We start from the raw sequence: 27,831 nt of genomic DNA, 5'->3' as shown, positions 1-27,831 counted from the left end.
CTTTACATAAACTAGTTAAACTGTTCCATGAAAATTTGAAATTATGGTAAACTGAATTTTAATAGAAATAGTTTAGATATTTTTATTAAAGGTACATATTCTTTATTTTTTTTCAGTATGGATTAATATCCGCTGGATTAGAACCAGTTCTCAACTAAAAAAATCATGTATAGTATCATAAATTAAACAATTTTCTACGAAAGCTGTCTTTAATTTTAAATCTTGTAAATTTTGTTCCATGATGATTCCTTTAACTTTAAGGAACACGGTAATAGTGTCTGACTGATTATGACGTAACAAAAAAAATTAGTCAATGAGAGGCCATTATTGACCAATGGTAAAATTTATAGTGGCCTCTCATTGGCTAATTTTTTTTGTTACGTCATAATCAGTCAGACACTATTACTGTGTTCACTTTAAGGTAAAATTAAGACAGTATACCGATACTTAATACTTACTGTCTGCTACATTGAGCTTTACTTTTATGGATGTTGTCATTTTGTTATAATGTTATTTTAAGAGAATCGCATCGTATTAAAGACAGCTTTCCGCGGATATTTAAATATAAAACTAAAAGATTAAAATCAGTTTTGTTATTTTCATTATTGTGGAAAATTGTCTATAATACAATGTTATACATGATATTTCAGTATGGCTGAGAACCAGTTCTAATCCAGCGGATATTAAACGGTATCTAGAAAAGTATAGAAATTATCATTAAATATAAAAATCAACCTAACACTAAAAATCATAACTTATTGTATTACATAAAATCTTCAAACTTGTAAAACATAAGTAGTTATATAACAAGGATGATAACATCCATAAAGCATAGCTTAATATACAGACGAACAAACGAACATTAAAAATATACTGGTACCCAAACATGATCTCTCATTTGTTCCCTCAAAACTTTGGCACTTTAAATTTTTTGTACGGTTGGTTAAAACACGTAGTGTTCATGGTTTTCAACCAATGAATATGATATGCAGAAGGGGTAATATTGCTTAACATCATGGGGAATGTAAATCAATTTATCACCAATTGTCTTATCCTTTAAAAAACCTGATAAATAAAGATCTTAAACATTAATAAGTTAATAATATTATATAAAATTATTAACTCTTAAGACTAAAGTTGTTATGCAATTTACTCAGGGAGTAAGGGAGGGGACAATGGGAAATTAATTCAACTTTAGAGTTTTCAAAGAAAGGCTATGAAATCCAGATTAATTCAGAAAATTTGGAGGAAATTGTAAAGGGTGTGTTAATGAAATTTAGAAAACTATAAAATAAGAAAAAAGTTCTAAGAAAAAAAGCAATCATTTAAATTTAGATTACCAGTATATCAGACTGACGTAACCATTCTGTAATTAATTACTAGAAAAATCTCTCTGGAACTGGTTCAACCCCATATTTATAGATTTTTAATGCCACTATACACAAGAATTAAATTCAGGTTGTTAGACTAGGGTTCTTAGATTGTTTATTACACAAATATCACAATAAAGTTTTTATCTATTAAATGATATTTTTTGGAGAATTTTTTTTTTAAACCAGCCATATCATACCAATTTGATATTCGTCTGCTATATTCAAAACTAACACAGCGAGTAGCGGCATTTCATGCACTAGTACCCAAACTCAGTCAGAAACTGCTAAAATCTTGCACATTCCATTTAAGCCAGTACCCAAAGTCTGAGACTCCTAAAAATTGAATATTCGATCCATTGTCCCCTCCTTTACTCCCTGATTTTACTACAGTAAAGCTTAGGGAGGATTGGAACATTGTGCTTTTTATTATATAAGTACCCAAAGTTTTTAATACCATTTTCTTACTTGTTAGCTCTAAAAACTTGGAGACTTGAATTTTAATTGGTTGGTTTATTAAGATTAGTGTCCAAACTAATTGTAATCTACAGAAGGGATACCTGTGTGTATTATTATTGGGGAAGTACATAAATGTATCGCCCTTTGCCTTATCCCTTTAGATCCCTGTTTTATAATATTTACAAGAAAAAACTAGATATCATTATAAGGAAGAGTTATTATTTAATTATTTTTATATTTCGTAATACTATTATGAGTTAGGATTTTCTACAGTTAGGATATTCCTTTCTATAATTGTCCATTACCGACATTTATAATCGTCTAGAACGGTAGGAAGATTTCTATGAGGATAAAGTATAATTTTGGAATAATGATTCCTAGGACAACAAGAAACATATCTATATGATCAAGTCTTAAAATATTAGTATGTCTTTAAACATAATTTAAGTACAAGACCAACAAAATAATATTCTTCTTATTAAGTGTTCATGTTCGTTTGTTCTTCCTAAAAATTTTAGAGCTTCGCTTTTATGGTTGTTGTTAACCTTGTTTTTTTAATTACACTTAAGTATATCATTAGTTATTATATGTATAATACAAAGTAGAACGATGTCTGTCTGTCTGTCCGTCTGTCCGTCTGTCTGTCTGTCTGTCCGTCTGAAGCTTAAGATCTCAGTAACCACTGAACCGATTGGGCTCTACTCTTCAGGGATTATACCTACTGGTCCTGTGATGGTTTTAAGCTATTTTCTTGGGGGGTGGGACACCCCCAACCCCCCCAAAAAATTTTTTTTTACTTTTTCTTTTCAAATCTAAAATACGAAAAATTAGGTTGCTCAAACCTCTTGGGGCAAAGCCCCTAGAGGCTAGGGGCGAAGCAGCTAGTATTTTTTTTAGTTCTTTTTCTAGGGCATGTAGAATTGTATATTCATTTCAGTTGCAAAGCTACTATATAATTCACTTTGTATGTCCGTCAGTTGGTTCTTAAAGCTATTGGGGAAATATTGCTATTAAAGATAGACAGCTAAAAAATTATAGTGAAGATTCCTATGACAAGTGCGCAGCTAGCCTATTTTTCTGCCTGGTAAATCACTTTGTACGTTTGTACATTTCATGATTTTTCAGCTGTGCTACTTATATATATAGCACTTTTAACAGTTATAAATCTATCTCAACCATATATATAGTCATTAAATATTAAGATCAAAAACAGAATCGTAACTAATGACGTTTAAAAGTGAAGCCGTTCTATAATTAGGGCACGCATATCCGTACATCCGTTCGTCCTTCCGTCGCGTTTCGTTTAGACATGTTATAATTATGATTCCAATGACAGTTAGGTACAATTAAGAAAGCGAAGCATTTCTATAATCGCAACCAGAAAGTCCGTCAACCTTGTTAAATAGATATTTTATAATATAAATTATAGCTATATTACGGTTGGATGAAGAGACTGACGTAAAGACCAACCTAGTTATAGAATAGCCTCGAACCTAAGAAAAGAGACAATATAAGTTTTATTAACTTTCAAGCATCAGAAGCAAAAACTTCTCATAATAAAAAGTTAAACATTAAAACTGCCAAATAATGATGTTCCTCAAATTCTAAAACGTTATTTTTGATTATTTGTATTATTAGTCAAGACATAGTAAGTTAATTAATCATTACTTTGCTATCGGATCTACTATTTAATTTAACTTTCAATTCAAGAGGATCTTCCTAACCACTGAACCGATATGGTTCTCCTTTACAGTAAAGTTTCTGCGAAGGTTAATAGATATTTTGGGGGAGGGTATTTAAAGCCTTCTTGAGAGAAAGCTCACCTATAACAAAATCATCTAATTTCCACTTTTTAACTTTTAAACAAGGATGACAACATCCATAAGTAGCGAAACACAAAAAATTGTGGATGGTAATACGTAGAAGTAGATTTAAAGTGTATTTATTTAAATCAAGAATAGATTTATTGGAGAAAATAAACACAAAACCTTGTTTTATTTTGTATGATGAAGATGGTTAAAGTAAATTACATACTAGATGCACATAACAATGGGAAAAAATATTTTGAAACTGTTAATGCAAAAAGTTTTAAAATAAGACCAAAAATACCAAAGATATGGGGAAATATGTCAAACATTTAAAAATAGCCCAAAACCTGCTAAAAGGCAGTTTGGCCGCCATTGTTTCTTTTCTTAAAACGCCAGAAATTTAATTTTAATATCTGTAACTGAAAATTTTTTGAAAATTTGACCATAAACACCAAAGATATGTGTAAAAATGTGAAAAATATAAAAGTAGCCAAAAACCTGCAAAAAGGCAGTCTGACGGTCATTGTTGTTTTCTTTAAACTAAAGGAAATTTAATTTTGATATCTTTAACTGAAAAAATTTTAAAAATCGGACCATAAACACCAAAGATATGGAGAAAAGTGTGAAAAATATAAAAATAGCCAAAAACCTGCAAAAAGGCAGTCTGACTATCATTGTTGTTTTCTTCAAACGACAGGAAATTTAGTTTTGATATCTATAACTTAAAAAATTTCGAAAATCAGACCATAAACACCAAAGATATGGGGAAAATGTAAAACATATAAAAATAGCCAAAAACCTGCAAAAAGGCAGTCTGACCGTCATTGTTGTTTCTTCACATGACTGGAAATTTAATTTTGATATCTTTAACTGAAAAACGGACCATAAACACCAAAGATATGGGGAAAATTTGGAAAATATAAAAAATAGCCTAAAACCTGCTAAAAAGCAGTCCGACCGCCATTGATGTTTTTTGTCAATTGTGCTCCTTAATGATGGGAATGTTGTCAAAAATTTCAGCTCTCTATCTTTTATAGGAGCTGAGAAAATCACGTTTCCCCAAATTCATTAATTACGGACGGACGGACGGACAGACGGACGGACAGACGGACAGACGGACGGACATTGTGAATTATAGAGTAGCTTCGCTACTAAAAACTAATCTAGTAAAGTTGAATATTTATGATAAGATCTTTATTTAAAGATTTTTATTTAATAAGTCATTAATAGGTTGTTTTTGCTACGCTACTTTTTAACTGCACTGTAAGTACGTCATTTCAACTTTATCCCATAGTAAAGATGTTTCTATAACCTCAGGGATCTTAAGGGATAAGACAATTGACAATAAATTGATGTACATTCCTAATGATGATAAACATTTCTGGAGATGAAAAATATTTGGGGACTTTCTTAACGTTTCAACCCCTAATTTGTGTATTATCATTAGGGATGTATATCAATGTATCAGCTATTGTCTTATCCCTTTAGATCCCTGACTATTTATCTCATAGTAAAACTATTATTTAACCCTAAATTATTTCTAAGAATAAACTGTTTTAGTGCATTCACAGTAGATTTACAAGCTACAATATCCTGCAATTCTAATGTGATACTATAATCAATTTCTTTCCAATATTAGCATAATGAAGATGTTTCTTTCAGAGAGGAAGTGGACATTGCGCTGTTTTTTACACTAGTCTCCAAAGATTTATAATAACGTTTTCTTATTCGTTGGCTTACCAACTTTAGAGAATTTTAAACTTTGATTGGTTATTTATTAAATTAAGTGTCTAAACGTTTCAGCCACTAATTGTAATCTTCAGAAGGGGTAATTTTATGTATCATCATTGGCTTATCCCTTTAAATCCCTGCAATAAAGATGTTTCTCTTTATAACCTTAATGATGTATTTATTCCCAGGAATGCCGGGGTTGTAGGGGACATTAGACTGTATATCATACTAGTAATAAGTCTATAAGAAGTCTTTTTAGTGCATTTATTTGCACTTCATGACAACTGTGCATTATTGAGTATCCCAGAATATTATTGTATTAAAATATTGTGCGATCATAATCTAAACTTTCTACCGCTTGGATATTAGCAGTCATAAATTGCACTAGATACTCTCTTCCCTTTCTATCTTTCTTACTATCTATCTAATTCTCTATCAATAGCGTTAATGAATGTCCACAATAATAATTTGAAGAGAGATAATTGCTTGTTTTATATTTATAATGACAATTAAGGATTGATAGATAGATAATTAGAGTTATAGTTAGATAGATACAGATATAGATAGTTAGATAGATAGATGGATATATTATAGATAGATAGATAAACTAATTTGAAGAAATATTATTGCTTGTTTTATATTTATAATGACAATTTAGGATTGATAGATAGATAATTAAAGTTATAGTTTGATAGATATAAAGATAGATAGTAAGATAGATAGATGGATTGATAGATTAATAATTTGAAGAGATATTACATTTTACATTTACATTGACAACTAAGAATTAATAGATAGTTAATTGGAGTTATAAATAAATAAAAGATGAATCATGGATGGATGAATAATTAGATAGATAGATGGATGGATAGACACACAATTTGAAGAAATATAATTGCTTGTTTTATATTTATAATTACAATTTAGGATTGAGATAGGGATAATTAGATAGATAGATAATAAGAGTTAGATATAGATAGATAGAAGGAGAAATAGATAATTAGAAAAAAAGATGGACGGAAAGCCTCATAATTTAAAGAAATATATTTGCTTGTTTTATATTTATAATGACAATTTAGGATTGATAGATAGATAATTAGAGTTATAGATGGATAGATACAGATATAGATAGATCGATAGATAGATGGATATATTATAGATAGATAGATAAACTAATTTGAAGAAATATTATTGCTTGTTTCATATTTATAATGACAATTTAAGAATGCTAGATAGATAATTAGAGTTATAGATAGAAAATAAGATACATAGGTAGATGGATAGATTATGGATATGGATAGAATCATATATTTGAATTGAGAGAATTGCTTGTTTCTAATTGCAATTTATTAATTACTAGCGGCTTCGCCCTGAGCCTCTAGGGGTTTTGCCCCAAGAGGTTTGATCAAACCAATTTTTCGTATTTTAGATTTAAAGGAATTTTTTTTTTTAAATTTAGGTTGGGGAGAAATTTTTTTTTTTTTGAGGGGGGCTGTCCCACCCCCCTAGAAAATAGTTATAAATTTTCCCGGGACCTATGAGAAGCTACCCTGTAAAGGAGAACCCGATCGGTTCAGCGGTTAGCGAGATCCTACAAATGAGATGCTACAAACAAAAAGACAGACAGACAAACAAACAGACAGACATCGTTCTACTTTGTATTATAGATAGATAGATAATAGATAGATAATAGATATATTATAGGTTTCGAAGCTAGAGTGGAAACGTCTACCTATATTTTTTTACGAAGCTAGTAAAAGTGGCAGCACAGATTATGACGTCAAAAACCAATGAGAGGCCAGTATACACTGTAATGGTAAAATTTATAGTGTCCTCTCATTGATTAATTTTTTTGACATCATAATCTGTGCCGCCACTTTTACTAGCTTCCTTTTTTCTATCTACTATTTAAATATTTTAAGAAAGAAATATCTTCTACCCAACCGAAGCTGAAATTCTGATCTAGCTTTCTATGGATATGTTTAATAAAAGATACTTGTAAAAATCCTTTTAATTTAAATCTGAAGAGAGCAAACATGCTCAAAACAATTTGCAAAGTCTGAAAAAATATGTAAAATTCATATTTTGTTTGTGAGTTAACCTCTTATTTCTATCAAAATATATGTAAGTTTTATCGTATTTTAAAAGTAATAATTTAAAAATTATAACTGCCATAAATTATGATTTCTTGAAAATAAAATAGTAATAAATCAAACGCATTCATTAGTACCTAGCGAAGCTACTCTATTACTAAATTTAAAAACCCTAAATAGAGGATATGCTTCTAGAGGCTTCTAGGGGCATTTGGGAGAACCGTCCTCCCCACTTTCAATTTAATTTTGAGAAGCTAATTTATTTCTATTGAGGGTGGTGCTATCCCAAAAAAGTTATAGACCAAGCTATGACCTGTTAGAAGCTACAATGTTTAGAAGAACCATTTCGGTTCGGCGGTTAGCGAGATACTTTTACTACTGCACCTCTAGTAACTAGATATTACAGGGCCTAAACCATAACAACCAGTGGTTTGGTGGTTTGCGAGATATTGAAAAACAAATAAAATACCTTACTGCTTTATAATTTTACTAGCTGCTTCACCAAAACCAAAAAAAAGCCTAAAATTTATATCTCAATCGGGTCAAATGTTACCAAAATCTTAACGAACAAACCAAAAGAAACTTTTTTACTTTATACTTTAAATGGATATATTATTGTCAGTGGTTTATAGATATTAACTGCTTAAAACTAATGCATATACTATAAATGTATATGCTGCGCTGATTATAAAATAACAGTTTTCTGTGGATATTTAAAATAAGAATTATAAGATAAAAGTCGAAGGTCCAGTCATACAAAATGGTGTATTTTATTTTAATATTCTTGAAAACCGTTTGTAAATGATGCTATACTTGATTTTTCAGTATATCTAAGAACTGGTTCTAATCCAGCGGATATTATTCGGTTTGGAAGCCATACTGGAAACGTTATAATTAACCTTGTTAAAACTATATCATTACTCTTTGGTGAAAGTATAATCCAAGAAAATCCCTTTAAACCAAATTTTTAGAACAAAAAGACTTAACTATAATAAAATACTTACAATAATAAAAAAAATCACAGGACTTAATGATTTAGATAAAGTCCTAAAACATTAAAAGCTCACTGTTTAATCAAATTATCACAAAGAATTTTTAAAAATTTGCTATTGGATGGTCAAACTATAACTGAGCGGTAAGGAGAAAATTCAGAGAAAATTTGAGAGAGAGAGGGAGAGGGAGGTAGTGAGGGAGAGAGAGAGACAGAGAGGGAGATAGTAAGGGAGAGAGGGTTGCGTCTTAACCATCAATTTTCAGGATTAAGGTACAAATATCCTTATCAAACATTTTTATTTTATTTCAATTTTGTTTCTACAAATCTATATATCTATCTTTCTATCTATCGATTAATCTAACTATCTATCCATATTGCTATTTATTTATTTATCTGTCTATCTATCAATTTATAATATCAATTTACTTCTATACAATGCAATCCTTAAAATTAAATAAAATATGTTTACTTAAAATATAATACTCTTAATTTGTAACACTTTTCTACTAAATGAAATAATTGCTGGCTTGTTCATTTCTTGAAATCACTTTTTGGAAGGGGAAAGATAATTTTTTCTCCATTATCCATCCCTAATTCCTATGGTGCTAAATATCCTTACCCTCTACTAGTGAAAATGAAGATCAGAAAACAGCTGAGATATGTGTAGAGTGTTCAATCAATTCCGCATTTATAAAATAGTAAGATTAAGGATTGTTTGGCTTAAGCTTAAAATCACAATAAATACTGAACCAATTGGTTATCTTTTTAGATAAGCTTCATATTGGTCCTGTAATGGTTTTAGAATATTTTTTTTTCAAATTTAAATCTTGGGTTGGTTAGATTTTTTTTTTCTGGCTCCTTTGAAAACAGCATCCATAAATTCAAGGGGCGTAGGCTCTACTAGAATATCATAGTCGCAAAGAGAATTAGTTCCAGAGAAGGCTTATATTTCTTTTAAGGAGGTTACCTCCAACGTACTTAAAAAACCATTAAACTAAGTTTTGAACAAAAAAAAATATTCGATTTATACAAATTAAGAATTAAAATTATAGGGTCGAGTATCCCCCCCTCTACATTCAAATCTTGGAGGTCCCTTATTATACACAGAGGAATAAACGTTTTGTGCTGTTTTTAATAATATGCATTTTCAATAATTCACTACTATTATACATATGCGTACGTGAATACACACATGAAGAAAACAAACCATCCTTATGTTTCCCTATTTGTCATAGACATCCCCCTTTTTCTTATAGCTCCGTTCAAACTTCAATTATAGCTACTTGCTCCGAAATTTTCACGTAAAGGCTGATTCCTTGAAACATGAGCTACAATAAAATAACACCACAGTTAACCCTTATACCTTATTGTCATTATAATGTAACATTTAGTTGAAGAAACCACCAATCGTTGCAAGCGTCTCTAGTGTTTTATTAATGTAACAGAGAGAGAGAGAGGACAATGGGCTGTTTATCACAATAGACCCCAATGTTAATAATACAACGTTTATTTATTAGTTGGCTTAACAACTATGTGGACTTCTAATGAATTTTGATTGGTTGGTTTATTAAGGTAAGAATCCAACCACTGATTGTAATCTACAGAAGGGGTAATTTTGTGTATTAACATTGGGGTTTGTACATCAATCTATAGACTTTTAGATATCTGGTAAAATCAGCCATAAGAAGTGAAGAACCAAAAAAATATTGATGGACAAACGGACAAAGTGAGTTATAAAGCAGATATTCAGAGGTAGTCTATTTTAAATAGAAGCCGAGAAAATTCAAATTTTTTCCATTGTGTTACGGCCTGATGGAAGATAAAGTGAATTACAATACAGACATACCAAAAAAAATCTGCCTTTCTGAGATCTTTAGCTTTAAGAAAATATCCTTACATTATGTTGGGATAGGTTTTGAAAGCCTCAATAAATCACTCATTATGACGTTTTCGTTAAGCGTAAATACATATCCTAAATATACAATAGCTTCGCTACAAACATTCTAAAATAATTTTAATGTTTGCTATTTTGAACTTTTTGCTGTTTGCATAGAAACGTCTCTACGCTCGTTTGATCGTATCGTCGCTCATGCACAGTTATATACGCGCTTGAGTGTGTGTGTGTATGTGTGTTTGTGTGTGTGTGTGTGTGTGTTGGTCTTTGTGGTTTTGTGTGGGTGTGTGTGTGTGTGAAAACTGTGCGTGAGGGGTCAAGAATTAAATGTCTTATTTCTCTCTCTATCTTTATTTCTGTCTATCTATCTATCTATCTATCTCTCTTTCTCTCTCTCTCTCTCTCTCTCTCTCTCTCTCTCTCTCTCTCTCTCTCTCTCTCTCTCTCTCTCTCTCTCTCTCTCTCTCTCTCTCTCTCTCTCTCTCTCTATCTCTCTCTATATATATATATCTTTCTATCTCTCTCTCTCTCTCTCTCTCTCTCTCTCTCTATTTATCTAACTCGAGTCACAATTACCATTTTAGCTACCTTTTATATCCATCCATCTCATGAAAATGTTTCTTTTAACCGTAAATGTTTTTTATTTCAATCTTTGAATCCATCTATCTACTTTTCTATCTAAATATCTGGTAATGTATCTTTTTAGTAGAGAAGCTACTCAATAATTTACTTTGACAGTGCATCAGTCAAGATGATTCTTGTAACGATTTGGTACGCTTTGTAAAGCGTACCAGCTCTTTTGTTACCAGATTGTTATAGTTATTCCTAGGACAAAAAGGTAGACTATTTTTCTCTATGAAAAAGTTCTAAAAGTAAAGTATTTCCTTTAAGATTATTCTGTATTTACAAAATTTTGTTTCTGCTTATTAAGTTCTGACACTCTACAAGTATCAATGTTCGTTTGTCCTACAGTCTGATTTTAAAGCTTAGCTTTATTGGATGCTATAAACCTTGTTTTCTTCTATAAATAAATTAATCTTTAAATTTTCTATTTTTCTTCTTATTTTTCTTTCTCTCTCTAAAAGTTTTACTCAATAACAATACATTAAAATCAGGGCGAAAGGGGACAATTGGCTGTTTATTACACTAGTCCTCAAAGTCTTTTACGTTTTCTTATTCGTTGGCTCAACAACCTTGGGTTCTTCTATTAAATTTTGATTAGTTTGTTTAGTTGAGTGTCCAAAAAATTAACCTAAACTTTTGAAATCCAATGAAGGGTTATTTTGGTTATTGAGGATTTATATAAATTTATCAGCCATTGTCTTATCCCTTTAGATCCCTGCAGTAAAATACTTTTTAGAAGTACGTACATTTTTTATGTAATTTTATCAAAACGATTTTCTACTGTATTCATTAAAGATAAAAAGACTGGAAGGACATTGTATTGTAAATTACACTGGTACCCAAAGTTTTATAGTTCACGTTATCTTATTCTTTGGCTCAAAAACTTTGGGTTCTTTTATTGATTTAGGCTTAGTTGCTTCCCCAACCATTGTATTTTCCCTTAAGACACCTAAAAGCAGTGTTTCGGAGCCGTTTGATTTTGGTGCGGCTCCGACTCCGGCTCCAGCTACGGCTCCGACCTAAAATCAAGAAAAACTCGACATATTTTTTCCCCATAGAAAAATATTTTTTATTTTGACTTTTGAAGGTTTTAAAAGTTCAATTTTTGATAAAAATGGACTTGAAAAACTTAAAAAGGGCATTTGCACATGACAAAACAGAGTTACCAAATTATAATTTACAAAAATCTCTTTATTTATCTAGTCCGGAGACAGAGCCGTTTTTAACGAAAATTACGGCTCCGGCTCCAGCAAAATATGGCGGCTCCCGGATCCGGCTCCGGCTCCGAAACACTACCTAAAAGTTAATCATTTTGGAAAAATTAAACCTTGATTAGCGGGGCACAAAATAATCATGGAACGGACAAACGGACAAAGTAAGTTACTGAGTAAATGTTCAATAATTATTACAAAGGAAAGATAGAGATACAGTTCGAAAAAGTAAATCACGAAACCTTTAAAGAATTAGATCTTTTAAAGCATGACCACCTGATCATAGGAATCTTCACTAAAAATTTAAGCTGTCTTTCTTTAATAGCAGCCGGGAAAACCACATTTCCCAAATAGCATTACGGACTGACGGACTAATATAGAGTGTCTTTGCTTCTAAACAAGAATGACAACATCCATAAAAGCGAAGCATTGAAATGGTAGGACAAACAGACATTAATACTTGTATAGTGTCAGAACTGAATAATCAGAATATAAATGTATAAGAGTCGAAGCAAAATTGTGAGTAAATTTGTTGAAAAACTGCTTGATACAGGATAATGTTTATGGACATACTTACATTTTAGGACTTGATTATAGAGTTGCTTCGCGTATAACATGAATTATATAGTGTCAGAACTGCTTTCTAAATTGTACCTAACTACTACAGGAATCATCATGCAAAGTTTGGAATCGATAGGACAATTCTAACCTGTTTAAATTAACGAAAAAAGCTATCCGTTTGTGACGGACGTACGGACGGACCGACCCTAATTATAGAAAAGCTTCGCTTTTGAAAAACAGACAAATATACACATATAATTCTTATTTATTCGGATTTAGTTTCCAAAAATGATATCCATAAAAATAGTCATATTCCACTTTTTCTCCGTCTATCCAAACATACAGCTTGGAGAATACCTAAAATAACAAGGATGATAGCATTTTAAATAGCAACATTATAATATACCAGTGGCTGCGCAATTGGCCTATAAGGGCTTTGCCCCAAGAGGTTTGATCAAACAACTTTTTCATATTTTAGATTTAAAAGAAAAATTAGGGGGGGGGGGCTCGTCGATCACACTATTTTAATTTTAGTTTTAAAAAGAAAAAAAATTGGAGGGGTTATTTTTCTTTTTTGGGGGGTTGGGGGTGTTTCACCTCTCAAGAAAATGGTTATAAACATTCCCGGGACCTATGAGAAGCTACCCTGTAAAGGAGAACCCAATCGGTTCAGCGATTAGCGTTATCCTTCGGTAAAAACAAACAGACAGACAAACATCGTTCTACTTTGTATTATAGATGTTATATATTACAACAAGGATGGCAATATCCATAAGTAGGGGTAATAATATTAGAAAAGGATATTTTTAAAAATTTAGAATATATTTATCCTGAAAAAATCAATAAACCAGAACTTTCTCACGTAATTTTTTCTTTTTAATATAATTTTTTTGAGAATGAACGACAGAACGACGAAAAAAGTTAATTACATATTGAATGCTCATTAGTATATGAAATATTTACTAAAAAATCATTTGTATATCTAGAGAAAAGAAGCCCATAGCGTTACAGACTGTGTGAATGACACTGACGGACGAACAGACAAAGTGATATATAGAGTAGCTTTCCTTCTAATAAAGGCATATGAAAGTCATATACGGACATAGTTTTTTAAAATATTATATATACTAATCACTATGATAGGAATCTTCACTTCAGAAGGGTAATCTTGTTGATCATCATTGGGGATGTATAATAATTTATCGTCCATTGTCTTATCCCTTAAGATCCCTGAAACGTTTACCTTGGATACTTCATAGTTTTCTGTATCATGATATATTCTAAAATAAAATAAAGCATGTTTCAAATTGATAGGACAATTCAAACATGCATATATCATGTCTTAATATAAAGCAGAATAACGATTTGTATCCATATATAGCATAGTATAAAGCTATTTATAAGGGGAATTTTGTCGTCAATTTAGATGGATAATATGGACCTTATTTATTAGTCGGTAAGAGGGGAGGGTACGATTTAAAGAGAGTGAATGGTAGGTAGTGGTATTTTAGCCTGCTAGGAGTCTCAGTTTAACGGAGTAATTGGAAATCTTGTGCAACATCCAAGTAATAATATATCGATTACTGGACCCAAAAGAAGTTATTTTATGGCTTTTAAAAGCTGTGACTTTTGAATCTCAATTAGTTGGTTCAAACTGGAAGTGTCAAAACTTTTCAACCAATAATTCTAGTCGTAAATATGCATAAATAAAATTAAGTACATTTTTCATAAAATATTTTTTTGTTGGTTTAATTAATGACATCAAAATTAAATAAATTTTCTTCTTATTGTTTTTTCTTTATTTCAAAATTTTTCAAAAAAAAAATCTTTTAGAGAAAATAAAGAATATAATTATGAAAAAAAAATATGCATAAGCAAATATATCTGTAAGAATTGTTTTTAAATAACTAAAACGTCATTATGTTTTTTTTTCTTTATGAATCACAAACAAAAATGTGAATGTAATTGGAATTCTTTAACTTTGACTTAAGTGTTTATATATCATTGTACAGGGTGTTTCAATAGAAAGTTTTTTCTAAAGAAGGTGTATCAACTATTTTTTTATAGCTAGCCGGTTCTTTTAGTAAGTAGTAGATGTAAAATTTTTCATAGAATTCAGATATGCAATCGGTTTTTTTGTAGACCTCTTATTTTTTAAGTAATTTAAGTTTAAAAAAAAAAAATTAAGTCGATTTTAAGGTACTAAAATGCAACAAAAAAAAGAAAGAAAATGGTCATTATGAACAAAAATAGTAAGATCTTTAATTTGACACCTTACTTTTTCAATTCTGTCAGGTAATTATTTCACAGGTAAAAAAATATGGGTTCATATATACCTTTAGAATCAGAAAAATATTACGAATCCATTGTAAGCAAAATTGAAAAAAAAAGTTTACAATATAGTATATAAACTACAATAAAAGGAATTATATGAAAATATCATATTTTATTGTACAGGCAACGTCTTAATTCTTGAATTGAGTATAAAAATGGGAAGGGGGTAAAGAGGGGGTAAAAAAAGGGAAGACGATAGTGTTGCCTGAACAAAAAATATAATTGGCCATTTGTTTATTTTTTTATTTTTTTACTTTTTTTCAATTTTGCTTACAATGAATTCGTAATATTTTTCTGATTCTAAAGGTATATATGAACCCATGTTTTTTATGTCTGTTTGAGAAAATATTTAGGTCTAAAGTTTTCATTAAACCTAGGTTAAAAAAATAGATTTTTTCAATAATTACTCAACAGAATTTTAAAAGTAAGGTGTCAAATTAAAGATCTTACTATTTTTGTTCTTACTGGCCATTTTCTTCTTTTATTTTGTTGCGTTTTAGTACCTTAAAACCGACTTAATTATTTTTTTAAAAAACTTAAATTACTTAAAAAATTAGAGGTCTACAAAAAAAAACGATTGCATATCTGAATTCTATGAAAAATTTTACATCTACTACTTACTAAAAGAACCGGCTAGCTATAAAAAAAAAAGTTGATACACCTTCTTTCTTAATTATGCATAGAAAATAAACAATTATATAAAATGCTTTTTATATTTAGAAAACCTGTTCTGGGACATTTATGTTTCAAATATATAAAAATGATTTTTTCAACAAATTATGCCTTAAAAACTGGTCTTTCCGAATGCCCTATTTTTGAAGATTTGCGGATTTATAGGTTGTGGAAAAAATGCTAATAGTTTATGGTAGAAAAACGTGATGCATACTGTTAGCATCGTCATAATCTATATTTTTTGGAAATAATATTAGTACTATTTTGTGCTATTTGTAGTTTAGGACCTAAGTTGAAAAATGTGAGAAAGGTTGACAAGTTTTAAGTAAGTTGGAACATTTTACCACATAGCTCCTATACTATACGTAGCACAGGAGAGGTACTTATATATCCAAAAAAAAAACTAGAGTTTAAGACAATTCTCACGGTATGCATATTGTTTTTTCTACTATTAATAGAAGCCGTGTAATTTGTTTTTTTCCACAACCTATAAATCCATAAATCTTCAAAAATAAGGCCTTAGTAAAAACCGGTTTTTAAGGCATACTTTGTTGAAAAAATCATTTTTAAATATTTGGACCATAAATGTTCCAGAACAGGTTTTCCAAATATATAAAGCATTTTATATAATTGTTTTATTTTCTATGCATAATTAAGAAATCAAAAAAACGTTTCTATTGAAACACCCTGTAATATTAATCTCTGTAAATGGGAGCAGGATAATATCTAATCCATTACATCATCGAATTAAAATTTTCTACGAATATTAAAATCAAAATAAAAAGTAATGCTAGTTTTGTTAGCCCCGAGGGACCGAATTTTTAATATTCGTTGAAAATTTCAATTTTATAACTTTTCATTTTAATATCCAGGAAAGCTGCCTATAATACGATGCAATTATTATTTTGCTATTATAACTGAATATCTGCTCTGTGAATCTTTTTGTCTGTTTAATAATTACATATGTTTTGTGCTTTACTGTTTATTGATGTTGTCATCCTTGTTTTATCATTACATCACTCCCATTATACATAATCATAATTATATAACTTAATCTTCATTATGAAAAACAATGATGACAACATGACGAAGCCCAATCTGTCCTATTTTGAGAAAGACGATTCCAGTGACGTCATATACTTTTCGGGAAAGAAAAAGGGAAGGGGGGAAGAAAATCCCTTCAAATGATGGGAGAAAAGGGAAGAGATTTTCTTCCCCCCTTTCCTAAACGTACATGACGTCACTGGAATTGTCTTTCTCAAAGTAGGACAGATTGGGGTTCGTCTGACAACTTTCATAAGTAGCAAAGCAAAAACAAATTATAAATGGACAAACAGACAAAGTCAGTTGTAGAGCAAATAATCAGCAATCAGAAATAATTTTTTTTGATCACGAAACCTTTTTAGATATTTTACATATGTATTAATGTTTATATTTTGTAAGCATGACAGATAGATCAACGGGCTAGTGAAACTGGTAGTAATTTTCTTTTTATGTATTTTTATATTTACTAAAAAATGTTTGTAATACGATGCTACACAAAATTTTCAGTGGAGCTGAGACCCGATTCTAACCCAGCGGATATTAATCGGTTTCAAAGCCATACTGGAATGAACAATTACCTCATTGGAGTAATTGAATTTGCCTCCTTCATATTTTCTAAAAATAAAATTAATTCTAATAATAATTTAGAATCTTTTAAATTTTGTAAAGGTGAATTATCAAAATACAAATATAAACAGTTATATGTATCTGTTAATTTATCCATCTATTTACCTCCTTATATACCCATCTATCTATCTATCTGAGTACCTGATCTGAAAATGTGGGTAGGGTCAACAAATCTCGATTTTTCTAGATTATTTCTAGTTTTATCAGAGTACTGTGTCAAATGCGCGCCTTATATCAGAAAACAATATTTTTGTTGTTTGCTTTTTGTTGTTGTTGTTATTTTGAAAAAGCGAAGCTTTTATACTTGTCAAATACATGTAAATTGTGGAATGTTAGAATATTTCTGTAAATTCAAAATTTTGAGAGAAAATTCCTACAAAAATAAAGTACATATAAATTGAGGTTTTGATATTTGATAAATAAAATCTCAATTTTTCGATAATTGACGATATTGTGATTCATATTATAATTAGATATGATTTATATCGCAATCTTTTTTTTAAAAGCGAAGCTTTTCTATAATTAGGGTCGGTCCGTCCGTACGTCCGTCCGTCCGAGATAGATAGCTTTTATTCGTTAATTTAGGCATGTTAGAATTGTCCTATCGACTTCAAACTTTGCATGATGATTCCTGTAGTAGTTGGGTACGATTTAGAAAGCGTAGCAACTTTATAATCATTACCAGAATGTCCGTACGTCCATTTTAAACATGTTGATTTTTCTGCTTTTTTAACAACAAATTTTCAAGTGTTTTAATTATCCGTTTGATCTGATTTTTGGTATATTGATTCCTGGGACAACAAAGAACAATATTATAAGCGAAGCAACTCTATAATCAAGTCCAAAAATGTAAGTATGTCCATAAACATTATCCTGTTTTTAAGCAGTTTTTCAACAAATTTACCTACAATTTTGATTCGACATTTATACATTCATGTTCTGATTTTTCAGTTCAGATACTATACAAGTGTTAATGTCCGTTTGTCCTACCGTTTCAGTGCTTCGCTTTTATGGATGTTGTCATCCTTGTTTCTAATAAGTTTAGATTAAAATTTCTAACATTTTTATTTTGTAATTCTCGTCTGAGATTGTTGTTACATATTACTCCACGTTGTTGTTTTGTTTTTACAGTTAAAAAAAACAAACACAGATAAATGTAATTTTTAGATTTATATAAACTGTATACTTTTACTTTTATAAGATTATTTTTTTCATTCAGAGAGGGAGAGGACATTCGCAGAGATCTAAAGGGATAAGACAATTGCTGTTAAATTGCTGTACATTAGTAATAATGATACACAAAATACACCTCCTGCACATAAATGATATAACCAATCAAAAGTCCCCAAAGTTGTAAAGCCAACGAAAATAAAAACTTTATCATAAAACTGGAACATTGGACTGTAAATTGTGCTTGTCTAATCATTTATTCGGAATAAAAGTTATATCACAAATCTTTTAGATTTTCAACAAATAGCCATAATCTATGAAAGGGGTAATATTGTTTATTATAATTAACAAAATATTCCTTGGGTTTTATCAATTAATCTTTCAGGACAAGGTGCTGTTACATATGTTATAACTACAAAACAAATAATCTATATTCAATTTATTCTGCTACCGGCCGCGCTCCTAGAGGCCACTAGGGGCACTTAAAGAATAAAGTTGGGGTGGGGGAGCCCTTCACTTTTAGTTTTAAAAAATTATCGGAAGGGGGGGGGGGGGTAAGCTTTTCTAGAGACGATTTATCTTAGGAGGTTTGTGGTCCCCCTTCCCCCAAAAAAGATTTAAGAGAAGATTCACTGCTTTGCCCCTATCCATTAGGGGTACTTCATCTTTATCCCTCTTATTTACTTTAATGCAGCTTATATTAACAACGGAATTGATATGGAAAAAAAATCATGAAACCTATAAGTTATTTCAGCTGTAGTTTGGGGGCAACACATTGTAAAATTGACGACCTTTCCATTTGCCCACCAAATATTATTCTAGATATATTTTGCTTGTTGGATATACCTTATACCTGACTTTAATGACTTAAATTTGTTTCTAGGTGTCATATCTCCCATCCACTTAAACCTGCCCCCAATATCCCTACATATTCCAGTCGTTTAAGATATCTTAGAGGACAAACATAGAAAATAATATTAAAATTTGTAGTCGTATTAAACCTGTAAAACAAATGAATATAATTGAAATTATTGGCAGAATTTGTGTCTCTAGCTCAACCATTTTGTCTGAAAGTATTTACTTTACATTTGGTCTTACACAATTACTAGCGACCATGCACCTAGACCTATATAATGTTTATGGTATTTTTTTTTGGGGGGGGGGCGATTTCTCTTATGAGGGTGGTGGTACCCTCCCCCCCAAATTGTTGTAAACCTTTCTGGGACCTAAAAGAAGCTACATTGTAAAAAAAAAATATTTATCACAGACAGAAAGACACACAAACAAACACTGGTCTTAATACTTTTACATATAATTCATAAAACAAGGATGATAACAGCCAAATATCTCAGAATATTTCAAATCGCCATGCTAACATCTTTATACTTCATTAAATATATGCTGTCTTATCAAATTAGAAATAACAATTTTAGTTGTAATACTTTCAGTTACAGGGATTCTAAAGTTTGAAATCGATAGGGCAATTCTAGCATATCTAAATTAGGAACAAGAGCTAACAATTACCGACGGATAGACTGACAGACAAACTGACGGGTGGACCGTTGACGGACCTATCCTAATTAGAAAAGATTCGCTTTAAAAAAGAATTAGTCACAAAAATTTTGAATACTAGACACTGAGCAAAACACAAACACAAACTGCTATTTTTAATCAAAACTAAAAATTTGCAAATCATTGCGTTTCACAGATGTTTTCATTAATTAATTATGCGTAAATTTTCAAAATTAGGTTTATTCGTCCAGCTAAATTTAATATATATTATTACAATAGAAATAGAAGAATAGAAGCATATTCTGAACCCTTTTTTCGTCAGATCTAAGAATGAACATTTCTAGCAGACAAAAGTATTGTTTACTTTCGACTCAAGCTGATGTGGATTCTTAAGAAATTATAGACTCGCTACTCGATAGTGAGGCAAAATTATTTTTGTTAAAAATCATCCAAAAGCACATTAAAAATCTACAAAAATTAAACAAAATCATATGTTAATAACCCTTTAAGATTTTATTTAATTTTTGTAAATTTTTTTATTCGATTTTGGAGGATTTTTCACAAAAATAATTTTGCCTCACCAGCGAGTAGCCAGCCTAACTTTTTTTTTAAGAATCCACCTCGTTACTAAGCTTTCAAATTTAAACGAAATTTTTGGGCAATTAATTCTGATTCCGCAGAGCTTTCTACTAAGAAAACATACTGTTTACAGCTGACTATTATGTATGTATGAAATGAAAAAAAAACATGCCTTCGTAGCAAAATGTGTACACAATTTCAACCAATGAGATCCAATGTAAATTCCGATGCGATTCTCCTATTGGCTCAATCAGACATTCCCTCTCTTTCTTAGTACCTTTATTATTATTACTTAGATGTTAAAAGCGAAGTATCTCTAAAATTAAGTATGTCTTTAAACATTATTATGTATTTAAGCAGTATTTCAACAAATTTACCTACAACTTTGTTTCGACTGCTATACATACATGTAAATTCTGATTATTCAGTTCTGGCACTATAAAAGTATTAATGTCCATTTGTCCTACCGTTTCAGAGCTTCGCGTTTATAGATATTGCCATCCTTGTTTTATTAAATACATATTTTGAAGTAAAAAGTTAATAGACATTAATAAAGAAATTTGCGGACTGTTTTGATTTTAACTAAAAAGAGACAAATTGTCTGCTAAACAATCTTTTAAATTTTATAATGTTTATTTTAACATTCATGAAAAATTGTCTGTAATGCAATGTTATACATGATTTTTTTGCATGACTGAGAACAGGTTCTAATCCAGCGGAAAGTAAAGCATACGGGAATAGTTATTAGAATTGAATATTATCAATACAAATTCTAAGTAACAGGATGTTTGTTTTTACCGTAAGATCTTGCTAACTAATGGAATAATATAGCCTTTATTTTTAGAAAAGGTTCTTATAAGTGACGGGAAGGTTATTAAATAAAGTCATTTATGGCAAAACACTATCTTATTCGTTGGCGTATAAACTTTGGGTACTTTGATTGAATCTTGATTGGTTGGTTCAATCTAGCAGTTTCTAATTTTTTCCAATGATAATTCTACTAGGTAGAAGGAATAATTTTGTATATCAAAATTGTAGGTGTACATCAATACACGCACCGTCAATATACCAAATAAAATAGCCTAAATCCTGCATATGACCTAATTATATTCCCTCTCGTTTCATCCGAACAGACAGCCGGACAGGCAGACATAACTCTACTTAAAATTATAGATTTATTTTTATTATGATTATATCTGTCTGTACTAATATCAATCAATAAAACACTTATACCAGGGAGGGAGGGGACATTGGACTGGAAATTTCACTGGTATCCAAAGTTTTAGAACCACGATATCTTAATTTTTGTATCAAAAACTTTGGGTACTTTTATTGAGTTTTTGTTGGTGGTTTCCTAAAAGCCTTCTTCAACCAATAAACCAATAATAAGGGGTAATGTTGTTTATTGTCATTGGGGATGAATATCAATTTATCGTTCATTGTCTTATCCCTTAAGATCCCTGCTTAATACATATAATTTTTATTGATTAGGTCAATGTCATTTTTTGCTGATAAACTTTTGAATAGAAGAAAAAACAAGGATGACAACATTCTAAGAATTATACAAATATGTTTTAAGATATACAAAATGTGTTTTGATGGATAAGACAATGAACGATAAATTTATATACATCCCAAATGATGATAAAAAAGTATTCCTTCTTTAGATTAAAATTGTTGGTTGAAAAGTTGGGACACTATTAGTTTAGAACCTGATATAAATTCATAAAGGTACCCAAAGTGAAAACCACTAAGATAACTTGAATACAAAAAAACTTTGGGTACCGCTGTATTTTAATATTTTTTCCCTAATTATTAATTATAAAGCCATTACAAAAACAAAAAGTAAATTTTCTAAAAAACTGTAAAAATCTTCCAAATTCATAAAAAAAAATAAGTTTTAAAATGTTTATCAAGAATGGAAGTTATGGTAATTTTTTTTTCATCGCTGCGCCCTTAGCTTTTTGGGGAGGGAGAGTAGTTAAATAGCCTAAAACAATCCTTATATTAAATTGAATAGTCTAAAAGCACAACCGAACTACTTTATATAATATAATTTTAAAGAAAAACACGATATAAGTCAATTCTAAATATTAAAAAAAAAATTAAACTGATATTAAAATAAATATAAAAATATTATTAATTTAAGTTAATTTTTATTTTGATTAGATAATATTTTAAAGAAAAATATAATAATAAAAAGTTCCCCTTAAAAGAAAGAAAAAGAAAGACTTTTAGAAAGTTGTTTATCATAGCAGAAAAGTATTTTGCTAGGCTCACTAAATTATTATATACAGAGAGAGAGAGAGAGAGAGAGAGAGAGAGAGAGAGAGAGAGAGAGAGAGAGAGAAAAAACTTTCTGTAGTACTTTGGATGGTATATTAAAACAGCAAAATTATTTTATGAGCAAAAATATTAGGAAATTATCATGTTAAAGATTTTAAATTATTTGGAAATTTATGGCAAGGTATTTTACTTTATAGATTTTTTTTGGGATGTCTTGACGAATCTTGATTGGTTTATACAAACTAGTGCTGTCATCATTTTTCCTCCAATAATCATTATCTTCAAAAGGGGTAATTTGTTTATTTATCGTTCATTGTCCTATTCTATAATGTCCCTAGGATTATGTCTATTTATATAATTACATTTATAATTACATAATTACAGTTAGAACTTCAAAACTAAGGTCTTGCGATCAAAGTCACGATTCTTGATCTAGGGATCTTTGCATTAATCTAAAGGATAGAATATTTGCTGATAAATTGATGCATATCCCCAATGATGATACACAAAATAACCCCTTCTCTAGATTACAATAATTGGTTAAAACGTTGGACTAGTGCAAAAAACTCCCTATATTCCCTCCTTCCCTAAATTTTTTATTTAGTATTCTACCAAAAAGTACAACATTTTTTACTTATTTTAACCCTTTTCTAAAATATAATTTTGCTAAAGATTATTTTTCTGCTAAATTGAAGTGTAACTTATTTTGGTAAAAGCAAAACAATATTCTCTGTAAGAAAACAGACAGAAATTTACTCTCATTCATAAAAACTTAAAAACAATATAAGAAAGAATGTTTTATTGTGTTATATTACACAATTTTAATGTCTTTAGACCTCTTTTAATATAGAAAAAAGTTTCAGATTTCCAAAAACAAATAATTATCAGTGCATTTGTAAACGTATAAATGTGATTTAAAAGTTTAAAGATATTTTAAAAAGTGTTTTTTTTTATAATGGATACTGAAAAAGCTTTAGTTAGTGAAAAGGTAAATTTATATATAGTTTTTTTGCTTTACTTCTTGTTAAAATTAAGTAGCGAAGCTACTCTTAAATTAACTTTGTTCGTCCGTCAGTCTAATTAAAAACCAAGTATGATTTTCTCAGCGAAAAACAAGCATTATGATTTGTTTTATTTTTATAGACAATTTTATATAAATTACCTTGTCATAGAGTAGCTTGCTTTACTAAAATCATTAAAAAGATATGAAAAAACAGACGTTCAATACTAATTTGTCTAAGTTAAATCAAACGCTATTATAAAGTCAAAGTAATATAAAATGGATCATTCAATAATAGTTATTTCTTTCATCGTGTTATAAACCGCTTTCCGCGGATATAGAATGTACAATTATAAATTAAAACTAGTTTTTTAGCCCCGCAGTGCCGAAGGCACGGGCTAAAAAACTGGTTTTAATCTTATGATTGTACATTTTTATATATTTGTAGAAAGCTGGATATAATACGATGCTAGACATAGTTTTTTCGTATGAATGAAAACCGGTTCCTATCCACCGGATTCGAATAAATACGAGAAAAAAATTTATTTACCCCATGGAATAACCTATTAGTCAGGGAATTTAAGGGATAAGAAAAAGTAATACAAATAAATGTAGATCACTAATATGATAAACAATGATGACATCATCCATAAGTAGCGAAGCTCAAAAATTATGGATGGATATCTGGAAAAAAATGTGTCATACAAAAATCATTAAACTTGATAAAATAGAGAAACCACGAAACTTTTAAAATCACGCCACCTTCAAATCACTTAAAAATCTAGGAATCGATCTAGCACCGCAATTAATAGACAAATCTTAATGAAATTTGATGGAAATATGAAATTTCAGCTGTCAATCCTGAATATGAATAGATAAAATCATAAAAACCTAAAAATCTAGGAATTGATCTAGCACCCCAATTAATACACAAATCTGAATGAAACTCTGTGAAAATATTGAGAATGTAAAATTAATCAATCCCTGAAAATTTCAGCTCTCTATCTTGAAAAGGAGTTGCAAAAATTAGGAAAACTTAAAAATCTAGGAATCGATCTAGGACTTAAAATAACAGACAGACGAACAAAACAATGTATAGATCAGATGGGCATATGGCAAAGGAATCTTCTCTATTCTTTTACTTTAATATATCAACTATGGCCTACGCCAATAGAGGCCTTTAGGCTTTATATTTTTTTTGATTTATGGCAATTTCATTAGGGAGAGTTGGTACCCTCCCCCAAAATTGCTTTAGACTTTCCCAGGACATATGCACAAACCCCTCCAAAGCTTTTGGGTATTCATAACTTTTGGGTACTCACAACTTTTGGGTACTCATAAACTTTTGGGTACCGATGTCCGATAATATAAATAAAACCATAATCATTATTTAGAAATATATTTAGATGCAGAAACTAAAGTAGCACAAACCCTTCAAAACTTTTGGGTACCTCATAATACTTTTAGGTACTCACAACTTTTGGGTACCGATGTCCGATAATATAAAAAAAAACCTTAATCTTTATTCAGAAATATATTTAGATGCAGAAACTAAAATAGCACAAAACCCTACAAAACTTTTTAGTACCTCATAATTCTTTCTTCCATCTCTTTTGAAGAGATTTTCTTCCCACCTTCCCTTTTTCTTTTCCCTTTATATGACGTCATATAGGAATCGTCTTCCTCAAAAGTGGGACAGATTGGGCTTCGTCTTCTTTTAGTTACTCACAACTTTTGAGTACGATAATAAAAAAACCCGTAAATGTTTATTTAGAAAGAAAATGACGAACTAAAGTAGCACAAAACCCTCCAAGACTTTTGGGTACCTCATAACTCTTTTAGGTACTCATAACTTTTGGGTACCCATATTAACAATAACCATAAATGTTTATTTAGAAAGAAGATGAAGAGACTAATAAAGTAGCACAAACTCCTCCAAAACTTTTTGGATCATGCAGGTAATTTTTGAATTTTTAAAGAAAGCTGTCTACAATAAGATGCGATAAATAACAATTCCAGTATAGCTTTAAATCTGATTATTTTTTTGCTGGATTAAAACCGGTTCTGAGTCATGATAAAATATAATTCACTGTATCGTATTATAGACAAATTTTATCTTTAATTTTTCATATTGATATCTTTTCTTATAATGGATGTAGAATATACGTGAATATTTAACTTGATAAAATGAAACTTGTTTATAGGTTAGTTCGTTCATCCAGTAGGAGGTAAGGGAACGGAGTAAGTGATTGACAGAAGGCAATAGTTATTTTAGCTCGCTGCAAGTTTCACTTATCATGAAAATTTATTTCATTTGGTCTAATACCGGTTAAAAGCCATACTGACTATTGTTAATCGTATCATATTATAGATATTTTCAACAAAAAGCATTGAATGTTAACAAAGAATTAATCCCTGTTTTGTTAGACCGTGCCTAATTCTATGGCCCCTTGTTTGACCACGTATTTTGTTTTCAGATTCACAGTATCAATTTTGGCTTTCTTTGGTATATATCATCTTATGGCATTAAGGTTGGTATTACTTTTTTATGTTTACCAGAGGTTTTGCCAGAAAATCGTCTAAATCAATCAATTAGAGTAAACGATTAAAGGGTACAGGGGTTAAATATCTATTTTCACGGGATGGGGACCCTGTGTCGACTTTCAATTGGGTCTTTGAATATCAGCCAATAGCGTCTTAAATATTAACAAAGGCAAGTCGCTACAAAAAAAAGTAGAAAACAACTTGCTAGCAGACAAAAAAGGTACCCGTCACTGGAACCAGGTAGTTGTCTGAGGTGTAAAATGTACATCTATACTAATACATTTATTACCCATCCCAAGACTTAAATTTGGATTAGAAATAAGATAGTCTACAAGTTAAAGAAACTCTAGGACAAAAGTTGATATATGAATCGGTTTAGTGGTAAACGAGATATTAAGCAGTAAGATTCTCTTAAGATTTTAAGGAAACTTCACATAGGTTCATGGGGATGGATTTAAGCTGTTTTGTTATTAGATTAAAGTCATAGGATATTTATTTTTATTTCCTACTCTTAATACATAACTCCTATATGCTAGGGGCTTTGTCGCTAAAATAGATGAAGATATTATAATTTTTAAAATGTTACCAATGAATATAATTCAAATACGTTTTCAATTAAAATATCTTTCAATGTTATAGAAATAGTTATATAATCTATTCAAAAGTAGGGAGATTGAAAGTATTTCTGTTTCATTTAAATACTAGCTGTTGTCGGGGATCTACAGGGGATCTACAGGGATAAGACAATGACCGATAAATTGATGTACATTCCCAACGATGATGCACAAAATTGCCCCTTGTGTAGATTACACTACTTGATTAAAACGTTTGAACACTCAACTAAATGAACCAACTAATAAAATTCAATAAAAGTCCCCAAATTTGTATATCCAAAATTTGGGAATGGGTAGAATAAACAGCCCAATGTCCACTCCCTCCCTAAGTTATTGACCCCCTAGCCTTCTTTATTAATTAATTTTGGCTATTCATTACACTGGTCCCCAAAGTTTTATTACAACTCATTCTTATTCGTTGACTTAAGAACTTTGGGGACTTTTGATGAATTTTGATTTGTTGGTTCAATAATTTGAGACGAGTATCCAAACGTTTCAACTAGTAATTGTAATCTACAAAAGGGGTAATTATGTGTATCACCATTGGGGATATACATCAATATGTCGGTTATTGTCTTATCCCTTTAGATCTCTGGCTAAGAAGAGTATAAAGAAAGTCTGTATGACTCTTTTGGTCTCCTGCCTTTACTTTTACATTTTAAGTTTTAGCTTATAAATATTGAATCTAAAATATGCCCATCCAC

General features: G+C 30.2%; 1 protein-coding gene and 1 long non-coding RNA gene across 2 annotated transcripts in view; one reads left to right on the top strand and one right to left on the bottom strand.

Moving 5' to 3' along the window:
* Window positions 1–12,995: 12,995 nt before the first annotated feature.
* Window positions 12,996–17,647, bottom strand: LOC145325365 (uncharacterized). The gene is made up of 4 exons (XR_013881454.1): window positions 17,564–17,647; window positions 17,374–17,410; window positions 13,989–14,025; window positions 12,996–13,102 (listed from the first exon to the last, which is right to left on the bottom strand). It is a non-coding gene; the product is annotated as an uncharacterized LOC145325365 (long non-coding RNA).
* A 6,182-nt stretch (window positions 17,648–23,829) lies between these two features.
* Window positions 23,830–27,831, top strand: part of LOC145325844 (sialin-like) — a 41,274-nt gene continuing 37,272 nt past the window's right edge. Inside the window, exons 1-3 of the mRNA XM_080168814.1 lie at window positions 23,830–23,957; window positions 25,866–25,927; window positions 26,447–26,500. Of these exons, the coding sequence (XP_080024940.1) occupies window positions 23,925–23,957; window positions 25,866–25,927; window positions 26,447–26,500 (149 nt within the window). The 5' untranslated portion in view covers window positions 23,830–23,924. The remainder of the gene's footprint in view (window positions 23,958–25,865; window positions 25,928–26,446; window positions 26,501–27,831) is intronic.

Source organism: Acartia tonsa, chromosome 8 (genome assembly GCF_053477335.1).
Source record: "Acartia tonsa isolate MP-2025a chromosome 8, ASM5347733v1, whole genome shotgun sequence".
In the NCBI taxonomy this organism is placed as follows: Eukaryota; Metazoa; Arthropoda; class Copepoda; order Calanoida; family Acartiidae; genus Acartia; species Acartia tonsa.
This window is presented reverse-complemented; position numbering and strand designations above follow the sequence as displayed.